Source organism: Silurus meridionalis, chromosome 8, assembly GCF_014805685.1.
Source record: "Silurus meridionalis isolate SWU-2019-XX chromosome 8, ASM1480568v1, whole genome shotgun sequence".
Lineage (NCBI taxonomy): Eukaryota > Metazoa > Chordata > Actinopteri > Siluriformes > Siluridae > Silurus > Silurus meridionalis.
Genome location: NC_060891.1, coordinates 13,787,054 through 13,804,955, shown reverse-complemented (window position 1 = coordinate 13,804,955; position 17,902 = coordinate 13,787,054). Strand labels below are relative to the sequence as shown.

The 17,902-nt window shown below is 39.2% G+C and overlaps 1 protein-coding gene across 1 annotated transcript in view; it reads right to left on the bottom strand.

Annotated features, from left to right (window-relative positions):
- Positions 1 to 739: 739 nt before the first annotated feature.
- Positions 740 to 17,902, bottom strand: part of atg2b (autophagy related 2B) — a 27,137-nt gene continuing 9,974 nt past the window's right edge. Inside the window, 35 exon segments of the mRNA XM_046855137.1 lie at positions 740 to 2,816; positions 2,927 to 3,076; positions 3,181 to 3,335; positions 3,658 to 3,779; positions 3,866 to 3,948; positions 4,334 to 4,403; positions 4,527 to 4,713; positions 4,805 to 4,883; positions 5,037 to 5,138; positions 6,515 to 6,706; positions 6,905 to 7,022; positions 7,180 to 7,409; positions 7,836 to 7,936; positions 7,939 to 8,037; positions 8,172 to 8,304; positions 8,436 to 8,606; positions 9,376 to 9,452; positions 9,540 to 9,610; positions 9,705 to 9,797; positions 9,907 to 10,013; positions 10,138 to 10,218; positions 11,662 to 11,861; positions 12,032 to 12,182; positions 12,394 to 12,566; positions 12,760 to 12,917; positions 13,030 to 13,172; positions 13,614 to 13,821; positions 13,935 to 14,043; positions 14,262 to 14,535; positions 14,648 to 14,836; positions 15,037 to 15,129; positions 15,221 to 15,383; positions 17,251 to 17,494; positions 17,730 to 17,804; positions 17,807 to 17,840. Coding sequence (XP_046711093.1) covers positions 2,586 to 2,816; positions 2,927 to 3,076; positions 3,181 to 3,335; positions 3,658 to 3,779; positions 3,866 to 3,948; positions 4,334 to 4,403; positions 4,527 to 4,713; positions 4,805 to 4,883; positions 5,037 to 5,138; positions 6,515 to 6,706; positions 6,905 to 7,022; positions 7,180 to 7,409; positions 7,836 to 7,936; positions 7,939 to 8,037; positions 8,172 to 8,304; positions 8,436 to 8,606; positions 9,376 to 9,452; positions 9,540 to 9,610; positions 9,705 to 9,797; positions 9,907 to 10,013; positions 10,138 to 10,218; positions 11,662 to 11,861; positions 12,032 to 12,182; positions 12,394 to 12,566; positions 12,760 to 12,917; positions 13,030 to 13,172; positions 13,614 to 13,821; positions 13,935 to 14,043; positions 14,262 to 14,535; positions 14,648 to 14,836; positions 15,037 to 15,129; positions 15,221 to 15,383; positions 17,251 to 17,494; positions 17,730 to 17,804; positions 17,807 to 17,840 — 4,866 coding nt within the window. The 3' untranslated portion in view covers positions 740 to 2,585.

Here is a 17,902-nt window from a genome sequence, read left to right as displayed (position 1 = left end):
TAACTTTTACACACACCTTTTACACATACAAACTTACTTTTCACACATTTATTTACCTTTCCTATTAACTTATCTTTCATACATATGAAATTGCCTTTAGAGTAAACAAGAGTAAAATTTCTAATTAAATAGTATCTATGGATGGTCTTTTCTGATTCATCATGTGCAGCTGCAAACACCTTAGTGTGATTATTTACTTCAGTCTGTCCTTTAAAACGCACAAAATAACCCATATGACTGCATCAACCAGTCTTATTAACTTTACACTGGCTAAAAAAACAAACTATTTTGGTCCATTATGAACCATAAAAACCTACTTTGATTAAAGGGTGCAGGCTATTTGTTGGTACCTTGAATAATGAGGACTACCATATTTGGTTAATCAAGCCTTTTGTTACTAGGGCTTTCCTAGGTAAAGGAGCAGATTTGGAAGATTCACGATTATGTAGTATTTTGGTATGTGTTATTCACACATTCACTCAAGTTTGTTGACTGTTACATGACAATAAGCATGCCTGATAACCTGTGTATTTCTCGCTCTCTCTCACACTATGCATGCTCCTCAGATACTTGTGATCCAATCTCCTTCTCTAAACCTAGCTGAGCTATTTAAAATGAACTGTGCTATACTGTATATCATAACTAATAATCTAGTCTGTAGTTGAATCCAGAGCTCATTGTAGCCCAGCCTTGCTAGAACAGCTACTACATTACAGCAACATAAAATAATAGAAACCACTGGACATTAAACAGTTTATTATAGATAACACATGCTTTTATGTAAACTGCACAAATTCAATTTACATTAATGTACAAATCTGCTACTACCATTTAAACCAGGGGCTTGGATATCAGTTTCTCTCAGCTGTAAAGAAAAGGTGTGCAGGTGTGAGTTTCCAAATGTCATACACAAAAAAGCAAAATCCCAAGAGCATTTGTATTATGCACAACTAAACAATCTATACACATGTATTCACATTTGATATGCATAAGGATGAGTGTTATATTTGTGTAATTGCTTGCAGTGATGACAATTTGTATGAGCAAAAGCTCCAGAGAATATGGCTCTGCCCTGGACTTAAAAGTAATATCCATAAGACGTGTATTAATACAGATTCTAGGGAATGTCACCAAAGCAAACACATCCTAAGCAGTTAAACAAAAACACCAAATTCTTTGCAGAACTAAAATTGCTTAACACATTTTTACACAAAACATTTTTTTTTTTTCTTTTTTTTACAGCAGGTGGAAACATTGTAGTTAAACTCTGTTATTAGTAATCTTTAACTAGTTAGGTTGTCTTATAGAAAAAAAAAATACTTAGGGAATATAATTGAACTAACTAAACAGGATTTAAAAACAAAAAACCTAATGCAAGTAGTCTTTCAGGAACTGTCCATTCTGTTTAATTTTTCCCTTTTTTGTTCTTAGTCATGAGGAAATGCCATAAAAAAATTCTAATGTTGGGCAAAAACTAAAGTGAAAAGCTACCCTAATACAGTGTTAAATAAAATTAATTAGAATTTTATATATCCATATATTTTAAATCCATTAAGGCACTACATGCCTTTTGGGTGACATTCAGACCATTTAGAGTTATTATTAACTAGATTAAGTGCCCAAAATAACCCATGTGAACAAAACAATGGCGTTTATGACTAACACCATTGATGAAGAGAAATGGAATATTTAAAAGGTGATATAAATCATAGTTACCTTTATTTGGATACAAAATAGAACAAAATATAGTTTTTAAATAAATAAGCAAAAGATCTTTGCCAGATTGAATTATCAAACAAATGCTCCAAAAATTGAGCATGCATTTACAAAAAAAAAGCACTTTAACATAATAGAAATGCTAAAAGATATGACCTGAATATCACAAACAAGAAAAGAAAGTTGATCTTATTACACATGATTAATCTCACCTCTTAAAACATTCTAATTTCTCCATTTCCTTTATCTGCTTTCTTCCTGAACTAGATTTTCTAAGCAGAAGGAATAGTTACTTGTTTCCTGCAAGTGTTACATGCCACTTTGTTTAATGGTGGATCACGATGAGTTGGACAAACTTAAAAGCTGCACAATTTCCAGGCTAAGGGCTGTTTTATCACATTGGATTGCCATACTAAATATTAGTGTAGCTCAAATCAGAACCGAAAATGCAGCATGGACGAGGCCAGTTTACAGATGTTTGCCGATACAAAACCGGAAAGTTTTCAGAAAAAAACTAATTAACCTTTTCCAGCAAAGACAGCAATTCATTACTCTAGTGCTGCGGTTTTCAGGTCATTAAATCTAAGGGACCAGGACTGCTGATATTTAGGAAAAATCCTGTTAATCCAGTTAGGCTCAGCCTTGTGCAGCTAGGGCTTTGCTGCCATGGTCTTTGTAAAGCAGGAATATCAGTAAGACATTACCATGGACTTTAATTAAACTGTAAGCAGCAAAATGTGGACACGAGTTGCTAACAGCTCGGTCAGCCAAGCTGATTATATAAAGTGAAGTGCAATGTTGGCTTAGCTATATTACCATGTTTGGCACCAGCATCAGCCTTAGACAGAAAAATCACACAGTCACTTTGATTACTCTTCTCCCAGACGCCATTTCTGGGATTCCTCCTGGCGAGCATCTGGGTGAATCTGGTTCCTCATGCCTCCCAGCACATTGGAGGTGGCTTCTGTAGCAACGATCAGAGGTTTAACAACAGCAGGAGGAAGTTGGCGTAAGACTCCGCCCACTGCGCCGGTCATTCCCCTCTGCTCATGCTCACGGGTAGCTGTATCGTAAATCGTTAAAGCCGTATCTGCGATGCCCTACAGGAGTACACAGAACACTGTTTGATTTCGAGTATGTTTAAGATTTGGAATAAATAGTTCTGGCTAGAACTAGTTAAAGATGGGTAAAGAGCTGGGCAGCCACATACCTCTTTCACTACAGAGTACGCTTTAGCCACACCTTCCCTGAGGTCTACAGGCTGATGAGCCAGTCGAAAATGTGAGTAGCGTTTCATTTTTTTGCACTCTCTCTCATCTATTACTGGCGACACCATATCATACGCCGTTTCTGCAGCTGCCTATACCACACAAAAGAACGTTTCATGGTCATATACTTGGCACTTTTTTCTTTTTAGCTACCAAAATAAAGTGAGAAGTCATTAAAGCAGAGCAAGAAGTTTACCTGGATGGTTCGCACCATGCGATTGGTAAGCTCCAGGGCTGCCATTGCAGTGGAGGTCCCAAATGAGGCAGTGCCTCGCTGAAAGCCCCGCACTATTCGACCGTCCTTTCGATACTGCTCTATGGGCAGCCACACTAGATCCCGAATGCCCTGGACTACACATCAGTCAGAAAGAACATGGCACTAAGGGTTTATTATATTTATCAAAAGACTGAAGTAAAAATTAAAAAGAAAAAAAGGTCCTGAAAAATCCTGCAACTAGCGTTCATCCTAATCGAGTGATATAACTGCTCTCTTAATGAAAAAATAATCCTAGCAAAAACTTTACACTTTATATTTTAACAACATGAGCCATTATTAGGTGCCACATATACATTACAACAGTAAAATTCTTCCTTCGCTTTTTAGGGAGCTGGCGTCAAAGGGTAGCGTCAGCCATTATATGAATGTATGCGGGACAAAAAAAGATGCACCTACCAAGTTGTACCAAGGAATGTATGGGTCCCACCCCACCAAGCAGTCCGGGCAGCTGGTTCTTTTTAATATCATTGAGCCATTCATTAATGGTATAAGAAAAGAGCTTATCTACACCCAACAGACTGTGGAGAAAGCAAGCTGGTTTCAATTCAGTCTCCTCTGTATAGTATACAGTTAAATCTGCAGTAAAACATTAAAAGCCACGCACCCCTGTCTGTAGCAAAGTCTCCGCAGTTTGAGCTCAGAGCAGTTTAGCTGGGTCAGTCCAATTACTATGCCAGCAAAAGTTCCCTGAAAAACAAAATTGCATTACTTAATTTAAATGCAGTTGAAGGTATGATTTGCATCCTTTTTTTCCCCTTAGAGGGACAAATCTCTGCGAAACAGTACAAAGTTAATTAATAGCATGATGAGCATAGAATTATATAAATCTTATAATGTACAGCTCTGTGCAGTCAATAGATGAAAAAATGACTTGTAGAAACTATAAAAAAAAAAGTGCACTGAAGCTATTCCGGTGGCTTATGACAATAGATCTTATTAAAACATACTTATTGGTTTGAAGTCAAACAATCTATACATACATATATGTAAAATCATAAAGCATTGAGTAGTCCAATCTAAAGAACTTTCATAACGATAGTGATCGAAAGTGATAAATACATAAAAAGCACACCTGCTCCATGGCCATGTGTTTCCCATGATAATCTAGTCGGATTGGCACTTCAGAAGTGAACCTGAACTCTCTGAAAGAGAAAAGCATAAACTAACCATCATATCATCATATATACTGACTGCCAGGTTATATAAGCACTTTTTATTATACAGTATAATTATATAATTTACAACAGATGCGCACACACACGTACCTAAAGAAAATAGGTTGGTCAGAATATAATGTGTTCGTAGACTCATTCTCAAGGCCATTCTGACTGGCACCAGTTTGGGTGGGCACAGAGATAATTGGTGCAGAGCCCTGACCTGCTCCACCACTGGATTTAGCAAATGTGCATGCTACCTCTGGGCCAGAAGGCTTTTTCATGGATACACACAATGCTATAGGGGGGATAACAAAAAACATCAGTGGCAAAAAGATTATTTCTAATACAAAGTTCAATGTATTTATATTATGCATATTGGGGCCTACCCTCCTGTTCTGGTGGGGAAAAGAGCTCTACTTCTGTGGCCAGGCATGTAAAGAAATCTTTCAGAAAGAACAGAGCATCCTGCAGAAATAAAATAACATCCATAAATTCCAATCATGTGTTTACAAAATAAACCAATGATTTGTGTACAGCTGAAACATCACCCGGTAACAGGCTTCAGAATCTCATACTGATGAATGTCGGTGGGTGAAAAAAGTTTTTATGAGTTTGCACCTGGTCAATGTTGAGACGAAGTGGCATGAGTGAAACACGCAAGCAGCACTCTTGTGGAGCCTGACCCACCTCGGGACGCATGTGAAACACTCTGACTGTTAGCTGCAATGAAACAATATTACATTCATAAGTATCATGTCTTTTAAATGAAAATAAAAGAACAAATGCATACAATATGCAGTTTGGTTTCTGAAAATCTGATGTTCAGAAACACGTGTCCTAAAGCGGAACTGGAAAGAGCTATGACGGTAATCTTTTATTGCAGTTAAAATCTGTATCCTTTGCAATTTGCATGTCCTTTGAACATCATGGCAGGATTCAAAATAAAGTTCCTTTAGTCTTATTATAAACAGTCGGCGCTCAAGGAGGCACAGAAAAAAAACCCTGACATATGCCCATGCCTTTTCCTCTATTAGTTTCAGCACTTTTGATTCTGGACTGCCGACGTTCAAAGATTCAATACATTTTTTTAAAAATAACAATAAAATAAAATAAATTAAAAATGTCTAGGAAACTGAGTAAGAGTGACTAAATTTTACAGTCAGGTTGGTTGTAATTTGTTGTTTTATTTGGTTAATTTTTATTGTTATACCCAAAATGTATTGTGTGTATAATTCAACTCACTTTTATTTGTATAGCGCTTTTAACAATGGACATTATTCCAAAGCAGCTTCACAGAGATAAAGAGGTTATAAAACAAGAATGTATAAGTTTAGTGTATACGTTTCTCCCTTATAAGCTTACTTTACTTCACTATTCATTTATTGAAAAATCAAAACTTTTTACTTTTAATTTTTTTACACAAATATCTGTTCTTCCTACTTCTTACATTTTTAAAACAAGTTTGTTACTTTAGTTTTAATCTATTTGGTGACATGATCAATATATTTTCCTCTCATTGCGTTTTCAGACCATCAACCTATTTTTTATCATTGCACGGCTTATTCAACCTGCCACTGGTGTATCATGTCCTGGCTCTTACACACCACATACATACTGTACAATGCTAACAGTGAACAGGCAGAAGGCAACAGAGACAGAACAGAGACATTTCTGATCACCTGATCATCATCTTTTCTCTGCTTGTGTTCTATATGGTGATTGTTCAGCCACCATACATTCATTAGATAACAAAATTTGTAATTCTTTTGTATTAATATATTAATATGATGTGAGGTCCAGTTACCAGCGTGACACTAAAACAAGTAGAAGTAAAGGCTACTTTTTACTTAATGTAAGAGCCCAAACTTCTTTACTTTAACTTGAGTAAAAAAGTATAGTCTGTACTTTAACTTTTACCAGAGTCTTTATGAACATGAGTATCTGTACTTCTATTTGAGTGAAGGACGTGTGTACTTTTGCCATCAAGCCAGTGGTGACTGTGGCAAGGAAAATTTCCCAGGCGTGTTATGAGGTAGAAAACAAATCCTTGTAAATTCAATGATGTACATTTATGGTTATCTCAAAATCCTAATCACCATGTTGGAGTGGGCTTTCCGGGGCATCTCTTTACTGGAATACAAGTAAAGAAACTTGTTCATCATGGAGGAGGCCAGTCTGTCTCGTATCTCTAGGTCCTGCACTGAGAATATTTGCCTGGATACCGGCTGTTCAGCCAGGGTGCTCGTCTCTGGGCCCATCATGGGGTAGACTTCATGTTGGAACCTTACCTGAGACAACATATCAAGTGGTTATTTTACTTCACTGGTAAACTTGTTAATACTTTTAAAGACAATAATTGATTAAAACTGTTTTTTTTTTTTTTTTTAATGACAAAAAACAGAGGTAATGAAATTAATTTTAAGCATTGTGTCTTTTCATCTTAGGTTTAAATGTGTCATGTCAGGTTAAAAGCTGGTCCAACTGACTTTGCTGAGCTGGATTTCCATCAACACATCTGGATTTCTACTCCAACCTCCCCCAGAGCGAGAGCCACTGCGAGTCTGTCTTACTGGTGTTTGAGAGGGCGAGCTGTGAGGTGTACACCTAAACATACACAATCACATCATAGCATACTTTCTGAGTGATCTTTTTTTTTTCCCCCACTACATACAAATAACATGACAAACAAGACATCAATGGAATAAACCACTAAGTTAATGTTGTTATTGTAGAATGGTGATGGTGCAAGCCAAAGCCTTACCCTCGACTGCGGGCTGGAGAGGAGGAGAGCAGTCCACTGCCAAAGTCTTTTCCTCCATAAAGGTGCCAGATCACAGAAATATCCTTAACCATGTACCTGACTTCAGGCACAGGGAAGTTCAGAGGACCCTTGCTAGAAGTGCTGCCCTCTAGAGGTTCACTAAAATGGTTGTCCAGAACCAAAATGGGCTCAGAGGTCAGCTTCTTTACCTCTGGCTCTTCATCCCTTCCCTGATGTACAACACAAGCCAGACACACTCAAATATGCTGTACATTAGAACTTACTGTACATGTCTTGAATATGCAACATAATACCATCTGCTCTATTACCATCTGTAGACAAGAGTTCAAGCTCTCCTAGTAGACAAAGATGGCATTACTCTCTACCCTATAACCCCCAGCCCGTAGCTTAACTATGATATGCAAGCATTCGTTATTGGGTGAGACACTGGGCAAAACAGTGAAGAAAAAAGCAAAGCAAAACAAAACAAAAAATAATAATAATACACTTTTCCCTGAAAATTCAATGCTATTTGCTAGAGTAGGAAAATGTACTATATATACTCCATTCCTCAAAACTATTATTTTCTTATGGAAGTATTAGATGGGGAGGTTATTAATTTTTCACATCCTACCAATCACATTAGACTGTCTTACCACTGCTCTAGAGCCTGGAGTGTCCAGGATGCAGAAGTCATCAGAGTCATGGTGGGTGCTGGGGCCAGGGGGAGAGATTAGGGGTGAATGCAGAATGGGGCAGGCTTGAAGGGATCCTGACCCACAGTGCCACTCTCATCGGGGAAGAGGAAAAGATCCGAAAGTGGTGGATCTTGATCACTTGTTTGAGTCGCATGTACACCTACACAAAGAAAGGCACAATGGTCTTATTTGCAAAATACATTCACACATTTGTCAGAAAATGAGAGAGTGCAGACTATCATCATTATAAGTATCTATGTAACTAATAAATTACAAATCAGACCAGCTCCTTACCATTGGACTGCATGGTGTGACTCTGCAGGGAGTCGGTTTCCTCCATAGCATCACTCATCAGATCCTGCAGCATCTGCTGCTCAGCATCAGGAAGCAGTGGGCCATGGGACTGCGGCTTGTTCAATAAGTCCAGCTGCAGTGAGGAAAAAGCAACTAAGTCACACAACCACTTATTTTACGTAATGTAACAAACGCTAATATTAAGACAAATTTGACCTCAGACTGTGCCTAAGACGAAGGTTTATTTTATGACATTTTAATAACCTTGGATTTGTGCTTGGTGCCGCTACCCTTGCTGTCCAGCCTGGTTGGAGGCAGCAGGTCTCCATAGCTGGCAATGTACTGGATAAGATTCATAAGTGCAGCACAAGAGTCCGAGCATGTCCGAATGTGAATGACATCGCTCGAGCAGCGCAGCTCAAACCTCGGTTCTGTCTAAGTCACACAGAAAAAAGCGGGCGGTTAAGCAGTATGGAAATACTTAGACAGTCAAATTAGACAGTTCAAACTAAAAACAGAACAAACTAAGATACTACTATTTTCTTAATACTAGCTGATACCCAATACTGATTTGAGACTTGCTGACTGTATATAATTACTGATATAACTGTTAGCAAAATATGCAAAAGGAGTGACTAGATGCTTGTGGTCAACAACATTTAACATTCTAAAATATCTCAGCAGATTGGACTGGGTAATGTCCAGTCTAACCTGAAATCAATCCAGCATCTCAGACAAGTTTAGTAAATTAATAATTTAACAATTTAAGGGAGCTATTGTTATTCTATACCCATTTTTAAAGAGCTTCATCTTCTCATATTCCAATATTTTCACCTACAAACAAACCTGCCCTAGGTTCACTAAGGCTCGTTCAGTCAATTTGAATTTATCCTTGGCGCATTTGCATTCTCACAGCAATTAGTTAAGAAAAGTGAGACCACAGGATTTTTACTCCATTGTGTTACCAAAACTATTAGGCAACCCAATAGCAGGAAGTAAAAACATGCATGTATTTAAAGTCAGAGGCAAGATTTATTTTAGATGCGAGCTGCAAAAACGGATACTGAAAAAGATAAAGAGGATAAAACTGAGCAAAACACACACACAGCTTTTCTTGGAACTTCAGCTAAGTGTTAAAAACATTATTTTTCAAGTACATTTCACTGAGACAATAAGTGTTACTGTTATGCAAGACATGTCTTACTCTCTCCCCGTCTGTTCCTGGTTTGACTGCTGTAATCCTGAGCTCCAAAGTTCCCATATCCACCACCTGCACGTAGTCTAATTAACGAGACACCATAAACGACTACTCACATCAGTGCAGACATTATATGCAGTCTCTTTCTTAGTTTAAACTCTATTCCTCACCTCGGGCCAGGTTGACAGACACAGCGTTACTTTTGTCACTCAGAAACAGTGCTGCTTCATCAAGAATGATTCTATGAGACCAAATAAAATCATTAGCAGTCAATAGTATGAGGTGTGGTAAACAGAGCAGATCAAGAATATAAAGTAAATGCATAGTAAGCCTACCTAAGACTGGAGGAGGAGTGGTCCAAAGAGACACTGCTGGAAATACTGAAGGTCTCCACTGTGAGCAGAGACCTCACAGGCAGATACAATGGTCTGGTGAGATCCAGAGAGGACATGTCAACTTTTACACTAATACATGGAGAATATATAATCTATGAAGATTGCACCTTGTTTTACAATGATTTTTAATCACACACTTTACCTGTAATCCAGGGAGCAGCTCCACAGGTGTAGGTGGAGGGTTGTAAGATAGGATGGAGGTGTATAGCCAAGCACAGGTTCATCAGTCACATTTAGAAAGTCTACTATCTAAAGAGTAAATAAATAATCACAATTTAATCACTATTCCACTATGCAACATGTGCCCTGTATCGACAATTAACTATATTTAATTCCTAACATTCGAAAATATTATAAATAATAAAGCTATTACCTGGTCATACCAACCCAGTGTAGAAGGCACAACTCTGTGCTGAAATGTGGCTGCTCTCACACCAATAGCAATAAGAAACTCCTGAAAACAATCATAGATATGAATCTACACTCACAATTCTACAAACAAGACCCCATAATGACAACGTGAAAGAAGTTTGTTTGAAAAATGAAAATGTATATATATTTTAAAAAAGTACATAAGTATTCACAGCCTTTGCCATGACAAAATTGCATCCTGTTTCCACTGATCACCCTTGAGATGTTTCTACAACTTGACTGGAGTCCACCTGTGGTATATTCATTTGATTGGACATGATTTGGAAAGACACTCATCGGTCTATAGAAGGTCCCACAGTTAACAGTGCATGTCAGAGCATAAACTAAGCCATGAAGCCCAGTGAATTGTCTGTAGATCTCCAAGACAGGATTGTATTGAGGTGCAGATCTGTGGAAGGGTACAGAAACATTTCTGCAGCATTGAAGGTCCCAATGTGCACAGTGGCCTCCATCATCATTAAATGAAAGAAGTTTGGAACCACCAGGACTCTTCCTAGAGCGTGCTGCCTGGCCAAACTGACGGATCGGGGGAGAAAGGCCTTAGTCAGGGAGGTGACCAAGAACCCAATGGTCACTCTGAAAGAGCTCCAGCACTTCTTTGTGGAGAGAGAGGAACCTTCCAGAAAAACAACCATTTCTGCAGAACTCCCCAATCAAGCCTGCATGGTAGAGTGGCCAGACGAAAGCCACTTTTCAGTAAAAGGCGCATGGCAGCCCACCTGGAGTTGCCAAAATGCACCAGAAGGACTCTCAGACCATGAGAAACAAAGATTCAACTCTAGCCTGAATGCCAAGTGTCATATCTGGAGGAAACCAGGCACCACTCATCACCTGGCCAATAGCATCCCTACGGTGAAGCATGGTGGTGGTGGCAGCATCATGCTGTGGGGATGTTTTTTAGTGGTAGGAGCTGGGAGACTGGTTAAGGATAGAGGTAAAGATGAATGCAGCAATGTACAGACATCGCTTTTAATCTCAAACTGGGGCCACGGTTCATCTTCCAACAGGAAAACGACTCTAAGCACACAGACAAGATAAGTGGCTACAGGCAACTCCATGAATGTCCTTGAGTGGTCCAGACAGAGCCCAGACTTGAAGCCGATTGTAGATCTCTGGTGAGATCGGAAAATTGCTGTGCTGTGCTCCCCATCCAACCTGATGGAGCTTGAGAGATTCAAAGAAGAATGGGTGAACCTGCCCAAAAATAAGTGTGCCAAGCTTGTAGCATCATCTTTAAAAAGAAAATTGTTGCCAAATGTGCTTCAACAAACAATTGAGCAAAGGCTATGAAAACTTATGTACATGTGATTTATTTCGTTTATTATTTTTAATACATTTGCAAAGATTCCAAACAAACTTCTTAGACGTTGTCATTATTGGGTCTTGTTTGTAGAATTCCGACGAAATAATGAATTTAATACATTTTGGGATAAGAAAAACTACACGGAGAAAGAAAAACATTTACCTTCACATTGCGCTCAGCACTCTGAGAAGAAATCTTGAGGGCAAGAGAAAGCATACTGTGAGGCTCCATATTTAGTCCTTCTGAGGGAGATGCTCTTTCTGCTGCAGACTCACACACATATAGCACAGGTTCCAACCAGTGAGGGCGTGTCCTACAGGGCAGCTTAACGTCCCACACAGAAACATCTCCTTCCACTGTGCCTGAAAAGCATCCCACACACAACGCATGTTACATACAAACGTGAAGAAATATTTATAATATGCCTCTTATCCTTGCATGAGAATATGAAGTTATCCTTAAACGCCACTGAGTAATTTATAGACAGGTGAAAAGCACACGGACATCCGTTTGCAGTCTTGGACCTGGTTACCTTGATGATACAGGCAGATTGCTGAGGTGTGGAAACAGACATAGTGTTGGTCTTTATAACCCTCGTACTGTGTCACACTGAAAACAACTCCATTCTTCAACTCCATCCAGAACTCCCCATGTTTATTTTCCAGCACACTTTTATCCGATTGCTAGTCAAGCACAAAATAAATGGCAGACTGAGTCTCAAAACAACACAAATTCCACATTAATAATAGAGGTCAACGGATTAATTGAGATTGTGCTCATTAATTGGCACAGATAGTTGATTCCTGGAACTATCTGCTAATGACAGAAATCCATACAGATAGTTTTTCCAGGTTACATTACAATAGATTTACTAATAAGGTCAGTTTCATTTACCTTAGCCTCTGTATGTACTGCTACAAGACAGTGATTTACAGATAGCAGAAGAGAGAACAGGCTCTGTGAGTTCTTTGACTGCATCTTATTTTTCCTCTTCTTCATGTTCCTATAGCCCAGCTCAGCTGGAGTGTAGTATGGCAGAGTCTCCTCTTCTGAACCACTTTCATCTTCTACAAACACAAGGAACATCTGAGAACTTACAGCAAACAAGTGAAATAAATTCACCCTAAGAAACAAGTCAAGTTAACAAAACATAGACTGTACACATCTTAGAGTAGCATCAGATGTGGTGGACGGATCAAAGCAAATATACATTTCTTTGACTTAAATTGTACACTGCCATAGAAGGGAAGTGGCGCTTACCCTCAGGACCAAGAGATCTGAACTGACTGAAGTTATCCTTGTTGTAGGTACTTATTAGCTGGCTGGCTACAGAGAGGCCACCACCATATGGCATGCTCTCCACTGTCTCCACTGGTGATGGGGCTGTAGGCTCCCATAGCAGCAGGTCATTGTTAATCCTGACAGAGCAAATTATATTTTTAAAAAAACACACCAGCTGAATAAATGGTATTGAAATGAATATAAAAATAAGAATGACTCAAGGTTATTTTTTTTTTTATATTCCAGTACCTGTTGTGTAGTTTCTCATAGAAGGCCTTATTAGGTAGTGATATTTGCACATTTGGGAAAGACAGTTCAAGAATGTAACGGGAATTGCTCATGGTTTTCTCTTGGAATTCAGTCATCTCCACTACATCTCCTGGAATGACCATCTGATAAGAACACAAATGCACAGTAACTAAAGAAACCCAAGTTAGAACAATATTATTTTAGAAAAACACCACCGTAAGTCAAAAATATCGTAAGTCGAAGATGGTACTATGACTGTGATAGTCTTTACTGCTTCATGCTGATTTATAATTGTCATTTTCTGCTCTAAACTGATGGCTTTCCTCTTCTTTTTTCACTACCAGCAGGAGAAATACTTGGGCAATTGGAAAACATGCTTTCATCACTAAAATTGCTGACCGCTAGCAAAGGTGGGGCATCTCACATATACGCTCATCCCAGCTGCCTGTTGCACAAAATGTTACATTTTTTACAATTTTGTTTTATCGCTATCGTCATCGTAAGATCGGAAAATCGTAAGTCGAACCATCGTAATTTGGGGACCATCTGTACATATAATCTTGTAACATTCCGCTTTCACTTACTTCTTCATTCTCGTACATGACACGTCGTGAGGAGAAGGGCGACGGCTCAGGTTTACCAAAATCGCACACGTCCTTTAAAGAATGGGCAGCTCCTTCCTCTTCCTCCTCTTCCTCCTGTGAACATCCTTCAGCACCTTCCTCCTCCTCTTCAGTCGTAACCCGCTCCAATATGGAGTGTACAACCATGGGGTTCACCTTCAGGACCACTCTACAAAGAGAAAGACAAAGAAGCATTTCTAAATTAATTTAAGAAACCAAATGCACATGACAACTGACCTAAAATTAATGTGCTTTGCTCAGTAAATTTTTGAAGTACTATACCTAGGCCAATCAAATTTGCCATTGTCAGAAGAGGTCATGTTTTCCTCCATAGTATGTGACACACGTAAGAACCTGGATGCATCATGATCTTTGTCATTCTGGAATGTACCTGAAATAAAAATAAAAAACAATAATAATTTATATATATAATATATATATTCACAGTTAAGTTTAAAGTTACACATTTTCTGTACAATCTACAGATCTAATTGAGCTAGATGTGTTTTTGTTAGATATATAAAATATCTTGTATCTAGAAATATACAGAAACCTACATAAGATGTTATTAAGTGATTGGTTGTATTAAATTTATTTTTGAGGTTGTACCACTGAGCTCCTTAAAGGTAAGTTCTATCTTGGTCTGCTCCGGTGAACTATTTCCACTGAACTCGGTTTTGAGCTCGACGTCCTCCAGCTCTAAGCGCAGCACCTCCTTTTGCAAAGATTTTTTAAACCAAGGGCCCCTCTCCTGGTCTGAGCGCAGGTCGGGGATGGGAAACCGTACCACTAGCACTAGTTGAGGAGCATTTACAGACACGGCAAACAAACAGTGCGCAGGACTGCGGCTATCCTCCAGAAAGACCTCTGCAAAAGCCTTGTGCTGAAGGGAAACAGAAATAAAATGACACATAATTAGCAGAAATATTAGCATAATTAGCATGAATACAAACAGACCTATTGGAGCAAGAAAGGAGTGATCAAAGATGTCTTACAAGGCTAACATGCTTGTTATAGGATGTGTACATGTGAGAGGCCATGGTTTCTGTGGTAGCCAGTTTCTGGGGCTGAAGCAGGGAGTGGAGACGATCCACAATGCTGATGTCACACTCTGAGCGAGCCTTACCCAGCTCCACCTGAAACTCTGCTTTACAGGGCATAGCACTCAGACGCACTTGCCCACCCTTAGAGTAGTGATGCACACAGAGAAGAAGAAAGGAATATGAGAATCTAAAAAACAACATATCTATTATGTTTTTATGCATAAATTATAAAGTCACACATCATTACAAGTAAAACACCACTATGTATAATGTCACAGGATCTCATTAGTCACTTAATGTCTAATGACTGCCAGTAACTGCTTTACTACATGCTTGTTTACCTGCGGACCTCTGCGTTCGGTTAACTTGTAGAACAAATGAAAACAGGTTTGTGTAGGGGGATCACAGCTGGTATCAACATCAAATGTTAAGAGCTGGTGTTTCAAAGAAGAAGAAAAACAACATCTTATTCAGTAACTGACCAAGCTTTCGATTTCGACTTTATGAAAAAGAAAAGAAAGAAACCTCTGTGTAATGCACTCCACTCTGCACAGTGCTTCTGCGATTCTCTGTGGGGTAGAGGCATTCCAGCAGCTCCATACACCTGAGGGACAGGTCTGTGCTGAGAGTACGTAAGCTGGAGCCTTGGCAATGCTCATATGTTACCTTTAATCCCTGACCAATAAATCTGGGAAAGAGAGACAGGCATTACAGCCAAATAAACAAAAACAACAATCAAAACCAATTTGAACAAACTGTAAAGAAAACTGTTTTAAAATTATTTAAACGCTAATGTTTTAAGATAAAAAGTTAAAGGTGCTTTGTACTTGTCACATGTCCATTACAGCACAGTGAAATGCTTTCTTCAATCATATACCAACAATGTTAGAAAGCTGGGGTCAGAGCACAAGGTCAGCCATGATACAGCAGCTCTGCTACCACTTCCCCTCTATCCAGCTTAATTTTAGATATACAAATCTCCTAGCATGTGCATTTATATTATCATTTCTTATGCGGACAGGCATTTTATTTACCACATATATACTCTAATAGTTTTATGCTACAGTAACTGAATATATACACAACAACAGAGTACATTATACACTCACCGGCCACTTTATTAGGTACACCTGTCCAACTGCTCGTTAACACAAATTTCTAATCAGCCAATCACATGGCAGCAACTCAATGCATTTAGGCATGTAGACATGGTCAAGACGATCTGCTGCAGTTTAAACTGAGCGTCAGAATGGGGCATGGTTGTTGGTGCCAGATGGGCTGGTCTGAGTATTTCAGAAACTGCTGATCTACTGGGATTTTCACACACAACCATCTCTAGGGTTTACAGAGAATGGTCTGAAAAAGAGAAAATATCCAGTGAGCGGCAGTTCTGTGGGCGCAAATGCCTTGTTGATGCCAGAGGTCAGAGGAGAATGGCCAGACTAGTTCGAACTGATAGAAAGGCAACAGTAACTCAAATAACCACTCGTTACAACCGAGGTATGCAGAAGAGCATCTCTGAACGCACAACACATCGAACCTTGAGGCGGATGGGCTACAGCAGCAGAAGACCACACCGGGTGCCACTCCTGACAGCTAAGAACAGGAAACGGAGGCTACAATTCACACAGGCTCACCAAAATTGGACAATAGAAGATTGGAAAAACGTTGCCTGGTCTGATGAGTCTCAATTTCTGCTGCGACATTCAGATGGTAGGGTCAGAATTTGGCGTCAGCAACATGAAAGCATGGATCCATCCTGCCTTGTATCAACGGTTCAGGCTGGTGGTGGTGGTGTAATGGTGTGGGGGATATTTTCTTGGCACACTTTGGGCCCATTAGTACCAATTGAGCATCGTGTCAATGCCACAGCCTACCTGAGTATTGTTGCTGACCATGTCCATCCCTTTATGACCACATCTTCTGATGGCTACTTCCAGCAGGATAACGCGCCATGTCATAAAGTGTGAATCATCTCAGACTGGTTTCTTGAACATGACAATGAGTTCACTGTACTCAAATGGCCTCCACAGTCACCAGATCTCAATCCAATAGAGCACCTTTGGGATGTGGTGGAACGGGAGATTCGCATCATGGATGTGCAGCCAACAAATCTGCAGCAACTGCGTGATGCTATCATGTCAATATGGACCAAAATCTCTGAGGAATGTTTCCAGTACCTTGTTGAATCTATGCCACAAAGGATTAAGGCAGTTCTGAAGGCAAAAAGGGGTCCAACCCGGTACTAGTAAGGTGTACTTATTAAAGTGGCCAGTGAGTGTATATGACTAATATAATACTATTTGAGATTCTGTTTACTACACATAATATACACATACTTTTTTTCAGTTTCTAGGTTGATTTAAGCTTTAACTAATCCTACCCCATATCAAAGTCATTTGGTGTTCAGTGGTTTACAGTTAGAACTTGTGTTCAAACATTCACATGTGGATTTCCGAACATGAAAATTCACTGACAATCCTGTAGAACTGTTTCTTCACCAACAATGCTGTATACTTTAAAATTTTAAAGTTTGACAAGCGCATAAACCCCACCTAAGGTGGTCGTGTGGGCAGGCCTGGTCAAAAACAGCTCGTGCTTTGAGGAACCCTCTTAGATGTAGCTGATCATTAGCCATCATGTGGAAAAATTTAGAGGTCATTGGTGCAAGAGGGCTGAGAGTTGAGTCTGGGGGTGGGAGAGGATCAATGTGCAGGACAGACAAGCATAGATTGCCCACCGTCAGCCTGAAAACCAGCTCAGGCCTGGACTCATCGCAGTGGCCCTTGGACGAATAAGCTAGAATCAAGGAAAACAAATAATTCAATTTGTGATTATCATAACCCCTTTTACTATAGTAAAACTATATAGCATAAAATATTTGTTCAAGAACTAAGGTGAGTAGATAATATGTGGTAAAATGCTAAAAGTCTTTTAAAGATTGAACCTCTTGGGGAAAACATAGTAATTTATAAAACAATATTACGAAAAAGTAACAGAGGTACTGCAAACATTTACTGTCCGAAAGACTTACTGGTCTGTCTTGGCAGGTTATATGGGCACTGAGGGTCTCTGGAGAACATCTGTGTTTCATGGCTTTGTTTTTCCTTTGTTTAGGCATATCCAAGTACTGATCCCATACAGTCTATAAGACATTTCATAACATTCAACACAGCTGTTTCTGTTATACCTATATCATTTTGTTAT